General features: G+C 41.7%; 1 protein-coding gene across 12 annotated transcripts in view; it reads left to right on the forward strand.

The window, feature by feature from the left end:
- LOC102931004 (ankyrin repeat and KH domain-containing protein 1) overlaps nt 1–22,230 on the forward strand; it is a 205,053-nt gene that overhangs the window by 115,273 nt on the left and 67,550 nt on the right. For 8 of the 12 annotated variants that reach the window (XM_037907203.2, XM_037907206.2, XM_043521542.1 and 5 more), the window contains exons 9-11: nt 217–408; nt 2,244–2,353; nt 17,295–17,354. In XM_037907203.2, the coding sequence (XP_037763131.1) occupies nt 217–408; nt 2,244–2,353; nt 17,295–17,354 (362 nt within the window). The remainder of the gene's footprint in view (nt 1–216; nt 409–2,243; nt 2,354–17,294; nt 17,355–22,230) is intronic. The other 4 variants (XM_037907205.2, XM_037907210.2, XM_037907211.2 and 1 more) reach the window with 1 other exon arrangement.

Consider the following 22,230-nt stretch of genomic DNA (forward strand, 5'->3'; position numbering starts at 1 on the left):
TTCTGAATGATTAAGTACTGACCCTGCTAGTTCGTGTGTGATGGCTCAGGATTTAGCACGTGGTTTTGACTTGACAGTTACTGTATAGGAATAACGTAGAACTATCCTACACTGATCTCTTGCTAAGGGTTACGGGGTATGGGCAAAGCGGGAAGATGAGTGCCTATATGATTTGTCTGTCTGGCCAGACAGATTAACAGATCATTTGTTCCATAGGAGCAAATATAAATGCACAGACAGAAGAAACGCAAGAAACAGCTCTTACTCTGGCATGCTGTGGAGGATTTTCTGAAGTAGCTGATTTCCTTATTAAGGCAGGAGCTGATATAGAACTTGGTTGCTCTACACCTTTAATGGAAGCTGCTCAGGAGGGACACCTTGAATTGGTGAAATATTTATTGGCAGCAGGTATGTTGATATAAATGACAGGTTGACTTACAGGAGATTTAGCTTAAAAATGCTAATTAAATTAATTTTTAATTAAAAAAAAAAAGTATAACTTAGGAAATAACTACACTTACTGGCAATTAAAGTTGCAGCAGGGCACACTCCATCTTCCCAAAACCTTAAAAGAATGGAACAACTTAAGAGAAATTCTGTATTCTTTTCCATATTTATATTGCCTAAATTGAACAGTATCAGCTATGCAGTCCAACCATCCATGAGGCTTTTGCTTCCATCCAGTAGATGCCAAAAACTAAATATGTACTCAGTCTTCATTAAGCGTGCACTCTAACACACAACATTAACAGTGACTACTTCTGCTTTTGTACGCTGCTGAGTGTTTTGGGGCAAATAAGTTATTCTGTAAAATATGGTTTTGTTCAGCCTGAAACTATTTGTGAATTTGTGGTGTTTGCTGAATAGCTTTTGACCAAACTGACAAAATCAAAACATTTCAGTTTGACCAGTCTTAAAAAAAACCAAACACCTGTTTTTATTTTGAGCATTTTGACAAAAACAAACAAGTTATTTAAAAAAAACAAAAGCCTACGGGGAGGAGGAGGACATCTTATAACCTTTAGCCCACTAGTTAGGGTACTCTCTTGGGATGCGGGAAACTGTGGTTCAATTCTTCCCTCTGTCTGATGTGGAGAAAAGATTTGAACATGGGTCTCCCACACTGCAGGAAAGTGTCGTAGTAAGTGGGTTTTGGGATAACGTACATAGGTTAATAGAGTCTAGGTCGGGGTAGGCAAACTTTGGGTATGGAAATTGTATGGTGGGCCATGAATGCTCACAAAATTGGGGGTTGGGGTGCGTGAGGGCTCCAGCTTGGGGGTGCGAGCTCTGCAGTGGGGCCAGAAATGAGGTGTTCAGGGTGCGGGAGGGGGCTCTGGGGTGAGGCTGGAGATGAGGGTTTGGGGTGCAAGAGGTTGCTCCGGGCTGGGACTGAGGGGTTCAGAGGGCGGGAGAGGGATCAGGGTTGGGGCAGGGGGTTGGGGTGCAGGAGGGGGCAGGGGTGCAGGCTCCGGCCAGCACTTACCTCAAGTAGCTCCTGGAAGCAGTGACAAGTCCCTTCTTTGGCTCCTACAGGGAGGTGTGGCCAGGCGGCTCTGCATGCTGCCCCGTCCGCAGGCGCTGCACCTGCAGCTCCCGGAAGCAGCAGTTCCCAGCCAATGGAAGCTGCAGGGCATGGTGCTTGGGGCAGGGGCAGCATGCAGAGCTCCCTGGCTGCCCCTATGCATAGGAGCCAGAGGGGGAACATGCTGCTGCTTCTGGGAACCGCATGGAGCCATGGCACACACTGAATGGGGCAAACCCCCAACCCCGCTCCCCAGCAGGAACTTGAGGGCTGGATTAAAACATGTGCAGGGCCAGATGCAGCCCCTGGGCCTTAGTTTGCTCACCCCTATTCTAGGTTGTCGAACCAGACTTCAGAAAAGAAACAAAGCCTGAATTCAGACGTGGATTTAGGAACTGAAATCTTCAGCACTGTGGGGGGGAAATGCTGCTGCCAATCAGTGAGTGAGTTGAACGGTTTTGTTCACCACTTTAACTGCTGTCAAATTTGCCATAACCTTCTTTTGCCACAAATTCCTGTCTCTACTTCTGTGTCTCAGGTCTCTTTCCCTGTTAGGCACAGTGCTGTTGGCAGTAAGTAGAACATGGCTTCAGTTGCCATGGAAGGAAGATCTGTTGCTTTTTTTATTTAGGTTTAACTGTTAGTGGGATCACTCAGATAAAATATTTGGGTGAGAGGACATCTACAGTAACCAGTAAAACGTATGTTGCTTTTATAGGAGCGAATGTCCATGCTACAACAGCAACAGGAGACACAGCTTTGACCTATGCTTGTGAAAATGGACATACTGACGTTGCAGACGTATTGCTTCAAGCTGGTGCTGATTTAGTAAGACTTTTCATGTGTATCTCGTGCATGAAAATATTTTAACTGTAAATTTAGCATTTACTTTTACCTTTCTTACAGAAAAAAAGTTAAGTGCTTAATGTAAAGCAAGAAGAAAGCTTTGCAAGTGTTAACATATGTATATATTGATGGTACTAGTCAAAAGGAGGATTGAAAGCCTGCAACATCTGTCCCAGTTTAAGAGGAATAGCACTAAATATTGATGCATCCATTAGTTAAATACTTAGTAAATTCTTGGATTTTGTAATAATTCACTCTTGCCCTTGGCAGAATGCACCACGGGACTCAGTACTCCGCAAGGTATAGTTTTGTCTGTTCTTTTAGTTCTACCAGTCTTATTCTTCATCCATGTCCCAGAATCCTGCGTTTCCAGTATTGGATTAGAAATTTTTGGGACGACTTCTCTCTACATTTTAAACTTCACGGGCATTTAAATTGGGTTTTTTATCTTATTGATCTTTGGACACTTTCTATCATTTTGGTATTCTTTCTATAGCACAGCTTTCAAAATTTAGACTAAATGTGCGACAAATGCCTTCCCAAAGGCCAGAGTATATTGGAATTGTATACCACATCCCTGCTTCCACATCCTAGTATATGTCTGTTTGCCTTCTAGGCCACTTCCGTGGTTTTCCCATGTTACTCCCAGGTTCTGTTTGTTGTGTTCTGCATAGTATATCCATTAAACAGTAAGTTAGGTTGCTGTTTTGGGTTTATTGATGATTGCTGCTGCCAGTCAGCTGGGGGGCTTAAAATTGCTGCTTCAGTGTACCTGCCAGCTACAGGTATCTCACTATTAATTTTTTAAAATTGTGTTCAAAACTTAATTGTTTTGCTTTTAATAGTCCTTCTGAGGAGCACTAGAGCATTCTTGTGGATCCTCCACCCTTGAACCTTTTTCAGTCTACATCCTTCTACTCTGGGGCTGTCTTTGGAGTCCATCAACACTGCTTATTACTTTCCTTGCATTTCTTCAATAGGGTTTAAGGTGTTAGCTTTCTCCCTATCCCACTGCTATAGCTCTTTCACTAACTTACAAATAGCTCAGGGAATTGGAAGCCTGAACTTCACTCAGTTTCTGAACTTTATTTATAGTAACCTGTTGAAACTTTGAACTTGAATTTCTTAAATTCTCTTTCTCTACAACACAGCCACACTGATTGTGGGAGCTACTTACAATGACTTATTTGTAGAAAAACAGTATTAAAAGGTATGTAAAGAATATCATTACAATAACTCGAGTCTCCCAGTCTTCAGTGTCCTTATTAAGCTGCTTAAACAATCACTTAGATGCTTATTGAAGCCCACACTTGAAACAGCAGTTTTTAAATTAAATTTGTTTAAAAAAGGTAAACTTAAAGTCGTGGCTGTGATGCTGCACTAGTGAATTACAAAAGCACTGTTCTTTTAGAAAGAAAATTTAGTTTTAGACCACCTCAGTTTTCATAGGCAGGCCCAGGCTTTTTCTCTCAGCAGCAGAGGGAGACTGCTCCCTCCTAACTCTCTTATGAGAATTGCGATGCCACTATGCTTGGTGTTCTGTATCCAGCAAAGGACATAACATATGCTTGTGAATAAACTCGCTCATCTTTAGTAGCTTATCCTAATGTATTGACATCAATTCAAACTCAATACAAAGGCTATCTATTTTAGTTACATATATCGCCTCCTTACTGTAGTATCTGAGAGCGTTGTAACCTTGTAATGTATGTATTTTCTCAAAACCCATGTGAGATAGGGAAGTAAAATATCTCCATTTTACAGATGGTGAACCGAGGCACAGGGAGACTAATTGATTGGGTTTTTGTGGCCTTTTTCAGGGATTTGAATTTTTTTGTGTGTGGTTGCTTTAGTTATGGATGAATAATATAGGGTTTATTGCATCCTGTAGCTCTACCCTTAAACAATATTTTGTGCCAGCTAAAGGGGTCCAGAGTTTTTATTTACCCACCCAGTGCCCAACTCCTTAGTGGTGCAGGTGGCTGCAGAGAGGTCCAGGTTACAGCAACACAAGTCCACCGCAACTGACGAGCGCTAACGCCTTGACTTCTAGAGGAGGAAAGTGTTTTCATCAGTTAGTCTCCAGTTCAGTGTTGCTAACTACCAGGTATAGTTAGCAAATTATGACTTCTTAAATTACTCCAAATTCAGAGACAAACTTACTTAGGAAGACGGGGCTCAGTTCCAAGCCCTCATCGATAAAGGCAATCTGGTGGCTAAGACATGACTTCAGGTGGCAGTGGATGCGCTGACATTGCATCTAGAGGAATCGCCATGGCTATAGTCCATGAGGCGTGAATCATGGCTGTTGTCTTCAGGGTTCCCCAGAGAGGTCCGCAATATCATCAACAATTTTGCCCTTTGCGTCTAATCTCTTCAGTGAGAAGACAGTCACTATACTCTTAAGGACTCTAGCACAACCCTTTGCTCCCTAGGTGTTTACACTCCAACCCCCAAAAGAAACACCACAAGCAGACCCAGAGGCCCAGACCTCCCCCCAGGTCATTCTATCACTAGTGCCCTTACAAACCACCATGCAAGCGACAGAGCGTTCAAAGCCACAGGTTTTGGCTTCCTCCGCCTCTATGACCACTACCCAGCTCCTCTCTCTGTCCAAGGATTTCTTTTAATGAGACGTTCAAGGACTGCATACAGCTATTGATGTCATGCCATATTTTCCCCCCCGAAATATTTGGGGGCTGCCTTACCCATGCCGCACACAACTGGAGGGCAATAACAGACAAGTGGTTATTAGACATCATCCACTCCAGCTACATAGTTGTTTCTCACCTCCGCACCACAAACCCTTTTTCCTGGCCCCTTCTAAGGCTCTACTCTCACAAGGGGATCTTTCATCAAGAAGTGAACTCTCTTTCAGAAAAGGGCTGTAGAGCAGGTGCCACCCTAACACCAAGGGATAGGGTTCCCCTTCCCATACTTCATAGTTTAAAAAAAAAAAAGAGGGAGACCAATTCTTGATCTACACCAACTAAACATTTTATTAGCAAATCAGAATTTTGCATCATAGTAATTCCATCCTTGGAGGAGAATGAGAGGTGTCCCTAGCCTCTGTTTGCCAGAAACTGGGAATAGGTGACAGGACAGATCTCTTGATTACCTGTTCTGTTCATTCCCTCTGAAGCACCCGGCACTGGCCACTGTTGGAAGACAGGATACTGGTCTAGATGGACCTTTTGGTCTGACCCAGTATGGCCATTCTTAATACATGGTTTGTGGCCCTCGACTTGAAAGATGCCATTTTCATGTGGATACTCAGCATTCCCACAGAAGAGTTCTTAAATTTGTTGTAGGACAAGAGCATGTCCAATTCAGAGTACTTTGATTTAGGCTGGCTTTGTCACCCAGGGTCTTATGAGTCTTTTCTCTGGCGGCCTAGATAAGACACGGTGGCTACACCATCTTTCTGTATTTTGATGACAAGCTACTAATGGGGCAGATCAAGCCAAGAGGTCCAGTTGGCAACCCTATTATCTTACTCCACATTCTGGCATCAATGAGATTCTGTTTAAACAAAGAACACTTGGACTCCCATGAGGACTATAGATTTCATAGGATCAACCCTAGACTAATGATCAGGAAAAGCCTACCTCCCTACAGATAATTTTCCAGCTATGAACAGCCTGATAAACCAAGTCACCCTCAGACCTTGCACCTTCCCTGCTAGGCCACTTGGCTCCATGTACATACATAATGCTGTTCACCGGACCCCACATCCATTGTCTGAAGGCCTGGCTTCAGTTTGTTTACTCACTGGACAAGGACAATATGAATACATAGGTAATGATTCCACCACAAGCCAGAGCCTCTCTGGTATGGTGGATGAAACTGGATCCAAGTGCAAGTCCTCTTTCTTCCATCCACCTCCAACACAACCATAATCACAGATGCATAGGATGGGGAGCACATATGGGCAATCACTGCACAAGGCACATGGTCCCCATGGGAGGCCAGAACATATATCAATCTCCTGGAGTTGAGGGCAGTTCCCGTAACCTGCAACACATTCCTCACCCTCCTGCAGTTCTGTCAGACAACATGACAGTATATTTTTTTATATAAACTAAAAGGGTGGAGCGAGATCTCTTCATGTGTGTATGGAGACAGTGAACTTATGGAACTGGTTCATGAAGAACCACATCACACTCTCGATGACATACCTACCAGGTGTGCAAAATACTCTGGCAAACTATCTCAGCAGGCACTTCTCCATAGACCACAAATGGGAAATACATAATTCTGTCTTGACTGAAATCTTCACCCAGTGGGGAGCACCACCTTTGGACCTATTTGCCTCCCAAACAAGAAATTTAGTCTCTGCTGTTCAAGAACATCAGTAGGGCAAGACTCCAGGGATGATGGCCTTCTGTTATCCTGGATAAATTGTCTGAGGTACTCCCATCCCCTTCTACCTCAGGTTCTCCGCAGAATTCACAATGACAGGACCAGGGTTATTCTCGTTGCACCCGATTGGCCCAGACAGTTTTGATTTCCAGACCTTCTACAAATATCAGCCCATCCTTCCATCTATATTCAACCTTTTCCATATCTGTTCACTCAGGGCAAGTCCAGGACCAGACATCCCAGCCAAGACCCTCTTCATCTCACGGCCTGGTATTTGGATGGGCATCAGTTCTGGAACTTTTATGTTCGAAGGCCATCTGAATGATCCTTTTATCACAGCAGAAAAATTTCCACTAGAAATGCTATTTAGCTAAATGGAGGCATTTCTCTACCTGGTCACAAAGAAATCAGTTATCACCAGAATCAGCAGATGTCCCTGTCATTTTAGATTATCTTCTGTGCCTCAAGCTGTCAGGGCTTTCTGTTAGCTTGTTGAAACTCCATCCAGCGGCAGTCAGTGCCTTGCATCCTCTCATCCTGCCACACTTACTTACCCTACCACAATTCAGTTCTTGAATGGCCTCATTAGAACCTTCCCACCAGTGATGAAACCTATGCCACAATGGGACCTCGCTTTGTACTCCCAATTCTTACCAGACCATGTTTCGAACCAATGGCCACATGTTCCATGTCACACTTCTCCATGAAGGTTTTAGTTGCCATCACATCAGCCAGACAGGTGAGCTAACTAGGAGCACTCGTGGCAGACCCAGCATACTCCGTATTTATTAGAAAAAAGGTCTCCCTTAATCTCCATCCAAAATTCATCTCCAAGATAATTCAGAGTTTCACACGAACCAACCTATTCATTCACCATATTCTTCCCAAAGCCTCTCATATCCAGTGAGGAAACGAGGCTGCATTCACTGAGTGTCAGACAGGTCCTGGCCTTTTATCTGCAGAGACCAAAGCCAATTAGGAAAACTCTAAGTCTTTTTTGTCAGCGATAGTAGAGCTAATACGAGGGCAAGTGTTATCGGTCCAGAGAGACTAAGTGGAATCTCTGCATCACTCTTATTATTTGCCACGTATTTCTACCAGACAGGGTGAAAGCCCAATTGACCAGAGCACAAGCAATCTCAATGGCATCTCTTTGAGAAATTCCAATACCAGACATTTGTAAAGTGGCTATCTGGAGCTCTATCCACACCTTTATGGGGCATTACACCCTCATCCAGTCTTCCTCAGTATATGCAGCTGTCAGGACAGCAGTGTTATAGACTTCCATACCAATTGCATCTAGCACCCTGCTCTTATTTGAATACTGCTTACCAATCACCCATGTGTGGACCCCACATATAGACCAGCACCGAAGAAATGGAGGTTGCTTACCCATAACTTGAGGTTCTTTGAGATGCATGGTTCTTATTTGTATTCCACTGCCTGCCCTCCTTCCCCTCTGGTTTGGATCCTATTTGATTCATGGTAAGAAAACTGGAGAGGCATTGGTCCATACCGCCCTTTATTTCCTCATTTTGGAGCACAAGGAGAGCAACAGCGAATGCACAGACCAGTGTACGCTACTTGCTACAAATCTCTGGTCTCAGGCACGTGGCCTGCATTTTAGAGCCCTGTACGGATACAAAATTTGTATCCACATCCAATCCGCAAACATGGTCAGAATTTGGGGAGAGCATGTGCTCTTATAGTAGGGATAAAGGAGAGAAGACCGAACTGGGGTGGGGGGAATCAAATCCATGTCTTAGATGTCTGTATACTAATGCAAGAAGTATGGTGAATAAGCAGGACGAACTCAAAATGTTAGTAAATACAGCTATGACATAATTGGCATCACAGACTTGGAGGGATAATACACATGACTGGAATATTGGTATAGAAGAGTACAGCTTGCTCAGGAAGGACAGGCAGGGGAAAAAAGGGAGGAGGTGTTGCCTTTGTATATTAAAAACATATAGGTTTGGATTGAGGTTGAGATGAAAATAGGAGACAGACTTGTTGAAAGTATCTGGGTAAGGTTAAAAGGGGTAAAAAAAACCAAGAGTGATGTCATGATAGGGGTCTACTGCAGACCACCTAACCAGGAAGAAGAGGTGGATGAGGCTTTCTTTAAACAACTAACAAACTCATCCAAAGCATAGGATTTGGTGGTGATGGGGGACTTCAACTACTCAGACATTGGTTGGGGAAAATAACACAGCAAGGCACAGATTATCCAACAAGTTCTTGCAAAGTATTAGAGACAATTTTTTTATTTCAGAAGGTGGAGAAAGCTACTAGGGGAGAGGCTGTTCTAGATTTGATTTTTGACAGATAGGGAGCAACTGGTTGAGAATTTGAAAGTGGAAGGCAGCTTGGGTGAAAGTGATCATGAAATGGTAGAGTTCATGATTTTAAGGAATGGTAGGAGGGAGAACAGCAAAATAAAGACAGTGGATTTTAAGAAGGCAGACTTTAGCAAATTCAGGGAGTTTGTAGGTAGGATCCCATGGGAAGCAAGTCTAAAGGGAAAAACAATTGAAGACAGTAGGCAGTTTTTCAGAGACATTATTAAGGGCACAAGAGCAAACTATCCCATTACATAGGAAAGATGGGAAGTCTGGCAAGAGATCACCCTGGCTTACCAAGAGATCTTCAGTGATCTAAAACTCAGAGTCCTACAAAAAATGGAAACTAGGTCAAATTACAAAGGATGAATATCAACAAATAACAAGTATGTAGGGACAAAATTAGAAAGGCCAAGGCACAAAACGAGATCAAATTAGCTAGAGAAAAAGGGTAACAAGAAAACATTCTACAAATACATTAGAAGCAAAAGGAAGACCAAAGACAGGGTAAGCCTGTTACTCAATATGTGGGCAGGGGGCGACAATAACAGAAAATGTGGAAATGGCAGAGGTGCTTAATGATTTCTTTGTTTCAGTTTTCACCAAGAAGGTTGGTGGTGATTTGACGTCTAACATAGTGAATGCCAGTGAAAATGAGGTAGGATGAGAGGCTAAAATAGGGAAGGAACAAGTTAAAAATTACTTAGACAAGTTAGAAGTCTTCAAGTCACCAGGGCCCGATAAAATGCATCAAGGAGCTGACTGAGGAGATATCTGAGCCATTAGCGATTATCTCTGAAAAATCATGGAAGGTGGGAGAGATTCCAGAAGACTGGAAAAGGGCAAATATGGTGCCAATCTTTATAAATATAAAAAAAAAAAGGACAACCAGGGAAATTACAGACCTGTCAACTTAATTCAGTACCAGGGAGGATAATGGAGCAAATAATTAAGCAATCAGTTTGCAAACATCTAGAAGATAATGTGATAAGTAACAGTCACCATGGATTTGTTAAGAAGAAATCCTGTCAAACCAACCTGATATCTTTCTTTGACAGGCTAACAAGCCTTTGGATAGGGGGAAAATGTTAGACGTGGTATATCTTTACCTTAGTAAAGCTTTTGATACTGTCTCACATAACCTTCTCATAAACAAACAAGGGAAATGCAATGTAGATGGAGCTACTATAAGGTGGGTGCAAAACTGGTTGGAAAACCATTCCCAGAGAGTAGTTATCAGTGGTTCATAGTCATGCTGGAAGGGCATAACGAGCGGGGTCCTGGAGGGATCAGTCTGGGTCCAGTTCTGTTCAATATCTTCATTAACGATTTAGCTAATGGCCTAGAAAGTACATTTATAAAGTTTGAGGATGATACCAAGCTGAAGGGATTGCAAGTGCTTTGGCGGATAGGATTAAAATTCAAAATGATTTGGACAAACTGGAGAAATGCTCTGAAGTAAATAGAATTAAATTAAATAAGGACAAATGCAAAGTACTCCACTTAGGAAGGAACAATCAGTTGCACACATGCAAAATGGGAAGTGACTGCCTAGGAAGGAGTACAGAGGAAAGGGATCTGGGGGTCATAGTGGACCACAAGCTAAATATGAGTCAAGAGTGTAACTGTTTGGGGGGAAAAAGCAAATCTGATTTTGGGATGTATTAGCAGGAGAGTTGTAAGCAAGACACGAGAAGTAATTCTGCTCTGCTCTGCTCTGCGCTGATTAGGTCTCAACTGGAGTATTGTGTCCAGTTCTTGGTGCCACATTTCAGGAAAGATGTGGAGAAAGTCCAGAGAAGAGCAACAGAAACGATTAAAGGTCTAGAAAACATGACCTGTGAGGGAAAATTGAAAAATTGGGTTTGTTTATTCTGGAAAAGAGAAGACTGAGAGGGGACATAGCAGTTTTCAATTACATAAAAGGTTGCTACACATAGGAGGGAGAAGAATGGTTCTTAACCTCTGAGGATAGGACAAAAAACAAAGGGCTTAAATTGCAGCAAGGGTGGTTTAGGCTAAACATTAGGAAAAACTTCCTAACTGTCAGAGTGGTTAAGCACTGGAGTAAATTCCGTAGGGAAGTTGTAGAATCTCCATCAGAGATTTTTAAGCACAGGTTAAACAAACCCCTGTCAGGGATGGTCTAGAAGATAATACTTAGTCCTGCCATAAGTGCAGGGGACTGAACTAGATGACCTCTTGAGGTCCTTTCCAATCCTATGAATCTATGGTCCACAGATATCAAGCAGGTACCCGCAGATTTGCAAGGCTCTAGATATAAAACTTGTATCCGCATCCATCTGTTATATGCAAACATGGTCCACAGATATCTGCAGATATAAAGCAGATAGCTGCAGATTTGCAGGGCTCTACACATGCTCTACCCATGTGTGGAATAAAGATAAAGACCACACATCTCAAAGAACCTCCAGGTACAAGTAAGTAACCTCCATTTATCCTTAAGTTTTCCATGTAGTTAACTCATTACCACTACTTTGAATGTAACTTTGAAGAGATTAGGCTGTAATTAGGGGAAAAAAAATAATAAATTGGCTTATCATTCCAGGACATTCAGTTTTCTCTTACTAAAAAAGCTGACATTTTTGCATCGTTTACAGTGAATCTGAAACTATCCAATGTTGAAGCTTCCTTATGCCCTCAGTAAAAAAGGTCACGACTTCATGGTGGGAGAGAGGAAAGATGACCCTAATAAAGATAGGGGCTGTTCACATTACTGAAGCCACAGATGTTTCACTAAAGTGATCAGACCACACACTTGCCAGTTTGTGATAAGCAAACACAATGTGACAAATGACCAAAAGGTAATACCTGTTGTTTGCTGAGTGTTATGCCACCTGTAAAGAGATTTTCTTGCTGAGGAGTCAATATTTTTTAAAAGAAAACTTAATTCTTGTATTTTGTCACTTGCAGCCAACCCATACGTATCATCAGCAGAGTTTGAGCTCTGGACTTTCAGATAACTGGTTGAGACCTCCAGCACTTGAGCTACAGTAGTAGCTCTTCTCTTTGTACCAGCCACTGGAGAGGGAACGATACCCACTGGGTTTCACAGTTATTAGCTCAGAAGTAATAGAATGCTGGAAATAGACTCCTGGATTTTACTTCCACCTCTAGGAGAGGAATGAGATCTAATGGTTAAAGTAGTGGTTATAGATGGCCTAGCTAAGCACTTAGATTTGGCAGATTTTATTCTGAGCAGCAGTGTGTCTGCATGCCCTCAAGATTCTTTCAGTCTTCAAATATGTGACACAAGCCACCAAAATGTGACATGAAAAATTCTATGGATGAGATTGGGTTCTGTGCCTGATGCTGCTAAAAGTGACCTTTGGAAACCTCTGTTATCTTATCTGTAAAATTACCTGTGTGATACTTGAGAAACAAGGTGTGTGAGGTAATATTTTTTATTGGACCAACTTCTGTTGGTGAAAGACTGGCTTTCAAGCTTACACACAGCTCTTCAGATCTGGGAAAGGTAGTCAGTGTCAGCAAAATATAAGGTGGAACAGACTATTTAGGATAAGTAGTTAACCCGTTTTGGAAGAGACCATTCGAGGTGAAGCGGCCAGTTGAAACCTCTGCAGTCACAGGACAAAAAGAGGGGTTAGTGGGTTACAGATTGTTGTAATAAGCCACAAATCTGTTGTCTTTAAGTCCATGATTTTTAGTGTCTAGCAAGCTCCCAGGCTAGTGTTTTGAAGGTGTGCAGATTTCCTTTGAGGCTGAGAATTGAGAAGTCAGATATGGAGTGATCGTTTTGTGAAAAATATTCACCCTCAGGTAATATGATGTAATTGTCTTCTATAATTTTTCAGTGTGAATTCATGGTGATTGTCCTGTTTCACCCACATAATTATTGGGGAATTGAGAGTACATCTACACAGCAAGTAAACACCCGTGGCTGGCCCATGTCAGCTGACTTCAGCTTGCTGAGCTGTAAAATTGCTGTGTAGGCGACCAGGCTCTGGGACTCCACAAGCAGGGACGGCTCCAGAGCCTGGGCTCTAGGCCAAGCCCAAATGTCTGCACAGCAGTTTTTAGCCCCACGCGCCTGAGAGAGCTCACCCAGGCCAGCTGTGGCCTTGCCACGGGTCTTTTATTCCAGCATAGATATGTACCTTTAGTGCACTGGGTGAGGTACACCACATGTTGTGATAGATATGTGTAGGACCTATGGATGTTGAAACCTGTGTTGTGGCACAATATTGGTTGTCGTAGCAGGAGAGATAAGTCAGCAGATTTTGCTTCTGTTACAATAGGATTTGGTGCTGCTTTGAGTTGGTATGGCCTGGTTTTTGGGGAGCTTGCTGCTGCTTCTGATGGAGCTGGAGAAGTTGGGGCGGGGGTTGTTTCAAGCCACCTCTTCTGGCCTTAAGAGAGATGTGGTCCGCATCTAATATGGGTTGTAATTGCTTAATGATACACCATATGGGTTCCAGTGTGGGGTGATAGGTGACAACTGGGGGGCTGTGGTTGGAGGGCTTTTTCCATATTGAAGCAGGTGCTCTGTGGTATTTGAATGGCCTGTTCCATGCTGCAATCTACTCTGGTGGAATGTCTTTTTTTTGTTGGAGGGTGTTTTAAGTGTGATAAGCTATGTATCCTGGACTTGCTCCTTGGTGCATATTCTCTGGTATCAGAGTGCTTGACAGTAGATAACCAATTTCTTGGTGTGTTTGGGGTCGCTACTGGATCTGTGAAAGTAAGTGTGGTGATCTGTGGGTTTCCTGTAAATAGCTGTCTTTCAGGTTCCATTGTTGAAGCTGATCATGGTTTCCAGGAAGTTTGATGCTGATATAGGAGTGCTTTCAAGAGAACTGAATGAATGGATGGGTAGTGGTGGTTGGAGTTGTGGTGAAAATCTGTAAGGAAGTTTAGCTCACCTGTCCAGAAGATAAAAGCATCATTGATGTATTTCAGGTACAGCATTGGTTTTGTGGTGCATTTGTCCAGGAATTCTTCCTCAAGGTGGCCCATGAAGAAAGGCTGGCATGCTGGGGAGCCATTATGGTATCGATGGCTGTTCTCATTGTGTGGACAAGGTGTTGGTTGAATGTAAAATTGTTATAGGTGAGGATCAAATGGTTGAGTTTGGCAATGTGTTTTGAGATGGATATTGTCCATTGTCTTGTAGATATTCAAGCCAGGCAGCAGTGCCATCGCTGTAAGAGATGTTAGTATATAGGGTGGTGACATCCATGGTGGCAAGGATGGTGTTCTGAGGGAGGTTGTTAATGTTGTAGAGTTTCTGGAGGACGCTGGTTATGTGCTGGAGGAAGCTGACCCTTTATGTGGTCAGAAGCTTGAGGATGGTTTCTATGAGTCCTGATATTGTTTCATTAAGAGCGCCATGGCTAGAGATGATGGGTCTCCTGGATTCCCTTGTTTTGTGTATTTTGGAAAGCATATAGAAAGTTTGTGGAGGACAGACAAGGTTGTTAAGAGTTTCTCTTGGAGTTGAGCAGGGAAGGATTTGATGATAGCCTTAGATTCCTGGGTTGTCTCTGAGTTCTTTATAGTAGGTGGTGTAGGAGTTATCGCAGTTGAGGACAGTGATGGCATCCCCATTGTGTGCTGATTTAATTGCTGTCTGGTGGTTGGATTTCAGGGACCGTATAGCTGTCCTCTCGGCAGTGGTGGTGGGAGTGTATGGTGGATGTGGTGATTAGGGATTTTAGTCAATCAGTGTAATGATCAAGGATTTTCGTGGTTTTGTCTGTGGTGGGGTGTTGTCAGATTATTCTTTTTTCTTATGACTGTTGATGGCGAGGTGGTAGTTCTGGGTGATATTGTTGTGAAAGAATTCTTTGAGCTGAAATCAGTGAAAGAATTCTAGTTCTCTACATGTTAGTATGATATTAGCTTCTGTGATGGGGTAGAAGCTCAGTCCCTTGGAGAGTACAGATAATTCGGCTCCGATTACAGGTAGTCTTAATAAATTGATGTTGGGATGTCCATGTGATGGGTCCTGGTGCCGTGGTTTCTCCCAGAGGTGGTGTTCTGTGGTTTGCGAAGTTGTTGCAATTGGTTCCACTTTGCTTTTGTGTTGGATGGTTGTCATCAGATTTTTGTAATAGCTGTTTTTGGTTTCTTGCATGATCTACAGGTAGGTTTCCTGATTTCGCCCCTCCTCCACCATCTCTGTGTGTGTGTGATGATTTTCTTGTTTGAGGTGATCTCTTATGGAGTATGTGAGTTGCAGGAGATGGTTCCTCAGTTTTTTTTGGAGCCCTTCTACAGAGCTGTTCAGCATATTTGGAGTTGTATGTCGTGGTTAGAGGGTTATAGATGGTGAGTCCTCTGGAGATGTTGTTTCTTGCATTTGCTCGGGAAGTAGACATCACTGTTAAGTTTTTCTTCCTTTTTCTTCATGTTGTAAAGTTTCCATTTCAAATGGCAGAACTGAATATCCTCCATTGTTGCTTGCAGTGTTATAGCCATGTTGGTCCCAGAATATTAGCAAGACAAGGTGGGTGAGATAATCTTTTATTGTACCAATTTCTGTTGGTCAGCGAGGCAAGCTTCTGAGTTTACGCAAAGCTGCTCCTTCAAGTCTGGGAAAGCTACTCAGTGTCACAGCTTGATTGTGTATTTCCTGAGAGGTGGGTGAGAGACCTGCTGGTTCAAAATTAAGGCCTAAAAATAGCAGAAATGCAAACAGTAGTGAGTGGCAAATGAGATTTTTATCTCCTGGCTCCTAACTCAGTTTACCTTCCTCTAAGCTAAAAGTGCATTTTGTTTGAGATCTCTTCTCCTAAACTCAGAGCTTGATTTAGCTGAAATGCAGTACACTTGAGAGCCAGCCTCTTGACTCATAGAATATTAGGGTTGGAAGAGACCTCAGAAGGTCATCTAGTCCAATCCCCTGCTCAAAGCAGGACCAACACCAACCTGACTCTCATTTCCAATGGGACTGAAGTCATAGGTTGCCCTCAGAAAAGATGCTGGCCAATATTCTTTGATTTAGTAAGGAGAGTTAAGGAGCAACAGCCAAGATTTCTGGGGAGGAGAAGATACAAGCTGCATTGCTGTGGTCTCTGTAGCCTGTGTAGTTCTGCACCTTCAGTAGAGACTACACTGTTCTGAAGAGCTGCAGCTGGCCCTGGGGAACCAGGTGCAGCACTAGGGAGGATCCCCAGGAACGTGGACACTTTTGTGCTGGATTTCAGGAGGGTAAAAAGAGACCTGCAAGGGTCCCCCACAGTAGCATAACATCCATCCTTTTTATCTCAAACACCCACGCTTCCTCCAAACCATGGTACTTTAATTTAAAAACTGAATCTAAAAACTATTTTAAAAAAATAGGAAATTCTATAAACACCATGTTTAAAAGGGAGTAGAGTTGGTTAACTGATACCCACTCAACTCAAACCCTAAAGGGGAAGGAAATGCCAAGGTAAGGGACACCTCTTAATCATACCCTAGTGCTTACACAAGTTTTCACTGATAGATTCTGCACCATCACCGGGAAATTCTTTTTGCTTCGAATTGATGAGAGAACATACTACACATTAATTTCCCTCAGTCCATAAAGCAAATCCTTCATATAAATCTTGTTTTCCTTAGATACATCACACTGCACACTTAACCTTTGTATATATGTCAACCTGAATTCTTGCTAACGTTGTCTAGGTTGTAAGTAAGGCTTTGCGTTATACTGTGAGGGAGAATTAATATGCTCCTCTCAGTGGGAGGGACTGAAAAGTAGTCTAGAACCAGCACCAAGAAAACACGATTATCTGGGGAAGATGATAGAAGATCCAAGTTTATTAGTAAGAATGTTCATGTTGTCTCTCTTTAACAAAAGAACTACAAGAGTGTGCCCAAAACACTGAAACTGAATAATTGCGGTCATATTTTTGGTTGTGCTAGGTCAGTCTGTCCTTATTCAAATGGTGCGGAATATGTGGTGAAATCCCCCTCTTCCTCACTGGGTGTGACCAAGAAAACATCTGGTATTTTGCACCAGTGGATATCGTGTATAACTTCCACTATCCACATGAGTCTGGTGGCTTAGGTTGAGGTTATGATGGTGAAGAATTGCATTACTTGGTTTAAAGACTAGTTTTGTCGTCCTCAGGCTAATTCAGCTGGTGATGCTGACCAACTGAAATTGTAATCACCAGGTCTTCATGGCCAAGTATTAATTTTATTTGTAGAATAAGATCCGTGAGTTCTTCTTTTTCCTTCCGCAGGACAAGCAGGAGGACTTAAAGAAGACTATTTTGGAGGGCATAGAGACGGCCAAGCATCAGGTGAGGTTGGCCTTTGATGCTTGTAAGCTAAAACCTCAAAAATAGATGCTCATGGCAAGCATGGCTTACGGCATCTAGATTTCATCACAGGTGCAAAGACTTGCTATGTAGCATATTGAATCTCCATCATTGCTCTACTTGTTTGGTTTCTTTCTCTGAAGTCCTTTGGATTGATTTCTAATCCCTTTCTTTCTTAATTACTGCCCTATTCCCGCCCTGTATAGGAAAGGGTCATCTTATTAAACCAGCTTTTCACAAATAATGGCCGAAATTAATTCTTTACAAATAATAGGATCACCGTATCTCTATAGGGTCTCATAATCTTCAGTTCTCTTAACCAGAAATCCATTTGGGTTTTAATCTGTTTGTATCCACCTCATGAAATTTGTCTGTAAAGGACATGTTACTGACTTTTTTTTATAACTTTGAGTCTTGTGATCAGAGTTTAGTCTGGAGAATATTATAAAAAGGGGAATAAAATTTAATAAAAAACTCACTCCAAATTTTCAGCGGGGGGTGGGAAGGGAAAGAAAATATTCAAAATAGCTTTACTTAGAAATTCTTCATAACAGTGCAGTGAAATATTTGCACTCAGAATACTTGAGTTTTTAGCGTTTTCATGGGAATTAGAACTGTCATAAATCAAAGGGTCTTGTTACAAAAGAATTCAAGAGAAATCTGGTTACATTCCTTATCAGACCCAGAATAAAATCCAAATCTTGTAACAAACATGTTATGTCTAATGATGGATAGTATATCTCTTTGAAGTTTGAACACAGCAGTCCATTTGAGCTCTTGAGAGAATATTTGTTTCATATTTATCCAGGAATAATTAAATTGTAGAGAGTTCAAGTAAGAGCCAAGAGAGAGTCTATCACTATAAGACAATGGTCTAATTAGCTTAATAAAGAGAAGGTGAAAGGGTGACTTAATTAGTCTAGAAGTACCTGTGTGGGGAACAAAAATTTGATAATGACCTTTTCAGTCTAGCAAAGATATAATAAGATTCAGTGGCTGGAAGTTAAACCAGTGTGCAAATTTTTAAGTGAGGGTAACTTACCAGGGAATTTTTTGAATTAAGATTAGATGTTTTTCTAAAATAAATGTTCTAGTTCAAAAAGGAATTAATTCAAGGAAGTCACCGCCTTTATTACATGGGAGATCAGACTAGTTTATCACATTGGTCCCTGCTGGTGGTGTAATCTGTTATAACATAGCTAAAGTCTAAATGTGGATGTGTTTCGTTAATTTAATGATTGGCTAGTCAAGGATATCTTTTTCAGAAGGCTAACAAAATTATTTTACCAAATTATTGAAATCACAAAGTCTTGATTTGGAATTTATATTGGCCCTGTTAGACACTTGATATCAAACCTCTCTCATAAGAGCCTAAGAAATTGATGACGACGTATCAAGGATAAGGGTGATATCAGCAACAATAATGCTTATTGTTTCCAAGTCCTTGGAGTTTACTGCTAATACACCACAGTTTTTCAACCTATATCTAGATAACTCTAAAGTATCTGGTGTAGACAAGGTTTTATTGGCCAGTAGATCACTTCCTGCAGAGTTCACACAAAATGCTGTGTTGGCTTTTTTTAAAGTATGAAATGACAGCTCAGTCACCAGTGAAGTGGTTTGGTAATACTTCACATCCCAGCCCATAGTGGAGCAATGTGCTGAAATAATAATCAAAAAACCCCACATCCCTACCCTCTTCTAAATTGATTCTTAGGACCTTGCATTTTTCAGAGACTGTCTGTTTGTGGCAGTAGCTTTACTTGTAGAAGCTGTGTGTTTCGGCTGCTCATTACTGATCCTTTCTACAACAGATTATAAAGAAATGAGGTGATTTTTGAATGTGCACCCAAAATTCCTTCCAGAGATGCTATCCGGCTTCTGTCTTGGTTAATATTTTTACCTACCTTCATGTCTATCCCCATGGCTTCTTGCTCCATAAATATTAAAATGAATTATATAAGATGGATTTTCTGACTAATTCAGTTGTATAACTTCTCCTGACAAAAGTAGGTTGAGAGTCTACAGAAAAATAACTCATAATTTCTCTTTCTTTTTGTCTGGTCATGCTAAAGCCTGCTCTGTTAATAGACATTGGTAATGAAAGCCAGTGTTGAGGTTTGAAATCTATAAATCTAGCTACAGGGGTCTCACTGCAGATTTACCAAGCATCAGTGTGTGCTGACTCTTAAAGTTTGGTCCACTCTAGGTGCTGCATTGGCAATTCTGCAACACTTTTCTGAGAAGATTCTCTTAAGGAGTGTCGTCTTTGGCATTACTTTGTCTTGTATTCATCACTGGGACACCTCAAGATGGAAAAGCTATTGTAAATGCTGTGTGTTATAATCAATTTCAGGAGGGCTTTTTTACATCCTTTGAGCTAGTTTTGTGGAATAAAACTAATGTAGGTCTGTTATTTCTAGCATATGTGAGAACCCTAGCCTCCTCATGCTCTGTATCTTGTCATGCTATTTTGTTCTGTTTGAATTCTTGTTACTTTTCTCATTTAAAAAATACCTGTTTTGCCTTTCCAGTAGGATATTTACGTGATTTTACCCATTTGTTTTACTTCATTGTATGTTGCTTAAGGTTCAAATAAGACACTTCTGATTGCATCCCTCTTTCTCTTTACTCACCAAAGTATGGATTTGTCCAGTGGGAGTAATTACTTATTGGAGCTGTTATCTGATAGTTATTTGTAGCCTATACAAATTCACCTCCCTTTGAAGTTAGGATTCATTCTTTAGGCAGTTACTTTGGGCTTCAATATTTGAAGCCTGGTATCAAAATAAACAGGCTATTGTTATTGAAACTGTTATAGTTTATGTAAGCTCCCTGAAAGCCCATGTCTTACTCCAAATAGATTTCAGCGTTGTAGCCATGTCGGTGCCAAGATATTAGTGAATCATTGCGCATGAGGTAATATCTTTTATTGGACCAACTTCTGTTGGTGAGAGACAAGCTTCCAAGTACACAGAGCTCTTCCATTTCTGGATGGGTGTCTATCACAAACCACAGCAATCAGACACACACATTTGGCAGTCTCAGAAGTAAGACTAGGGACTGAATGGGTATAGAATGTAGATTGCCTTCTTTCCTCTGGAGGTGACCATTCTCTGTTCTGTCTTGACCCATATGTTGGGGACCACGTGGGCAGCGCTTCTGCTGCTGCTATACCTTTTGCTATGGCTAAATAGAAGACTGCAGTCTCTACAGATGGCTGGCATCTTATAACTTCATTAAGTTAAAAAATAAAATAGTGCATGCAGTGTTGGGTTTTCTGATAGAAAAGATGTTTAAGTGGAGTCAAATGGGAAGAGCGACCGAAATGAGTAAGGAGAGACTATTGAAGAAATACAATAGATAAAACGAGTAGTTTGGCCAGATGGAAGGTATCTGTTTGTTCGGTGCTACCAGTATTTGAAGTTTGTAAACACCAAGGAGGATCAGGATTTGATTGCTTGAGGAAGTGGGGATTAATCAAACCGTTGTATATGTAGAATAATTGCATGAAATTTAGGTAAAGGAAAACTTAGAATGGACATCAAGAAGTTTCCCCAGCAGTGAGATCTCTAAGCCCTGGTCTACACTAGGACTTTAGGTCGAATTTAGCAGCGTTAAATCAATATAAACCTGCACCCGTCCACACAATGAAGCCCTTTTTTTCGACTTAAAGGGCTCTTAAAATTGATTTCCTTACTCCACCCCTGACAAGTGGATTAGCGCTTAAATCGGCCTTGCCGAGTCGAATTTAGGGTACTGTGGACACAATTCGACGGTATTGGCCTCTGGGAGCTATCAGAGAGTGCTCCGTTTTGACCGCTCTGGACAGCGCTCTCAACTCAGATGCACTGGCCAAGTAGACAGGAAAAGAACCGCGAACTTCTGAATCTCATTTCCGGAGACTGCGGGAACTGTGGGATAGCTACCCACAGTGCAACACTCCGGAAGTCGACGCTTGCCTCGGTACTGTGGAAGCACTCCGCCGAGTTAATGCACTTAATGCACTTAGAGCATTTTCTGTGGGACACACACACTCGAATATATAAAAACGATTTCTAAAAAACCAACTTCTATAAATTCGACCTAATTTCGTAGTGTAGACATACCCTTAGACTCCCAGGCAAAGTACTAATAGTCCTATTGCTAGCCATCTAAAACTAAACAAAACACTTGAATATACTACAGGACACAAACTTGCACTGTCTTGGAGTTAACTGGGTTTTTCTAACTCAACTTATTTATTTCTCAGTTCTTTGATTCTCGTAGTATGGGAATTTTGAAACCTTGCATCAGGAACTGAGTTTGGACAACAGTTTCTGCTCATATATTCAAGTTTTGTGTATTTTAATACATAGTGCACTGCATCCCAAAGTGCATTTTAAAATCTCTTCACACAGTACAAATCAAATGAGTTCTGTATGTGGAATGGAGGGGCAGCAGCTAATTGCATAACAGTTGCAGGAGGGAAAAATTGAGGCAAGGGCAAACCCTAAATCTTAAAGAATATAATATTGATCCTTGCATATTCATGCAGAGCACGTATTACCTTGGTTGTTAAGGTCTCATGGAAAAGCACCTTCCACAATAAACTCTGTGGAACTCAGTGTCTCTGTCTGAATAATAAAGGACTGAGTAAATCTGTTTATAAATTGACTCTGGTAGTTGGAGGGAGTACAGGTGTTTTCTGACTTGAGGATCAAATCTCTACGGCTTCCTCTCTTGCTGCATAGTATTGCACATGCACATGGATTCTATATATATAGCAATAGTGTCATGCAAAATAAGTTAGAGGATCAAGACGCAGCACACAGAGAACAAACATGCATCTTAAAACAATGTACAATAAACTATTGTC

This window comes from Chelonia mydas, chromosome 8, assembly GCF_015237465.2.
Source record: "Chelonia mydas isolate rCheMyd1 chromosome 8, rCheMyd1.pri.v2, whole genome shotgun sequence".
NCBI classification, from domain to species: domain Eukaryota; kingdom Metazoa; phylum Chordata; order Testudines; family Cheloniidae; genus Chelonia; species Chelonia mydas.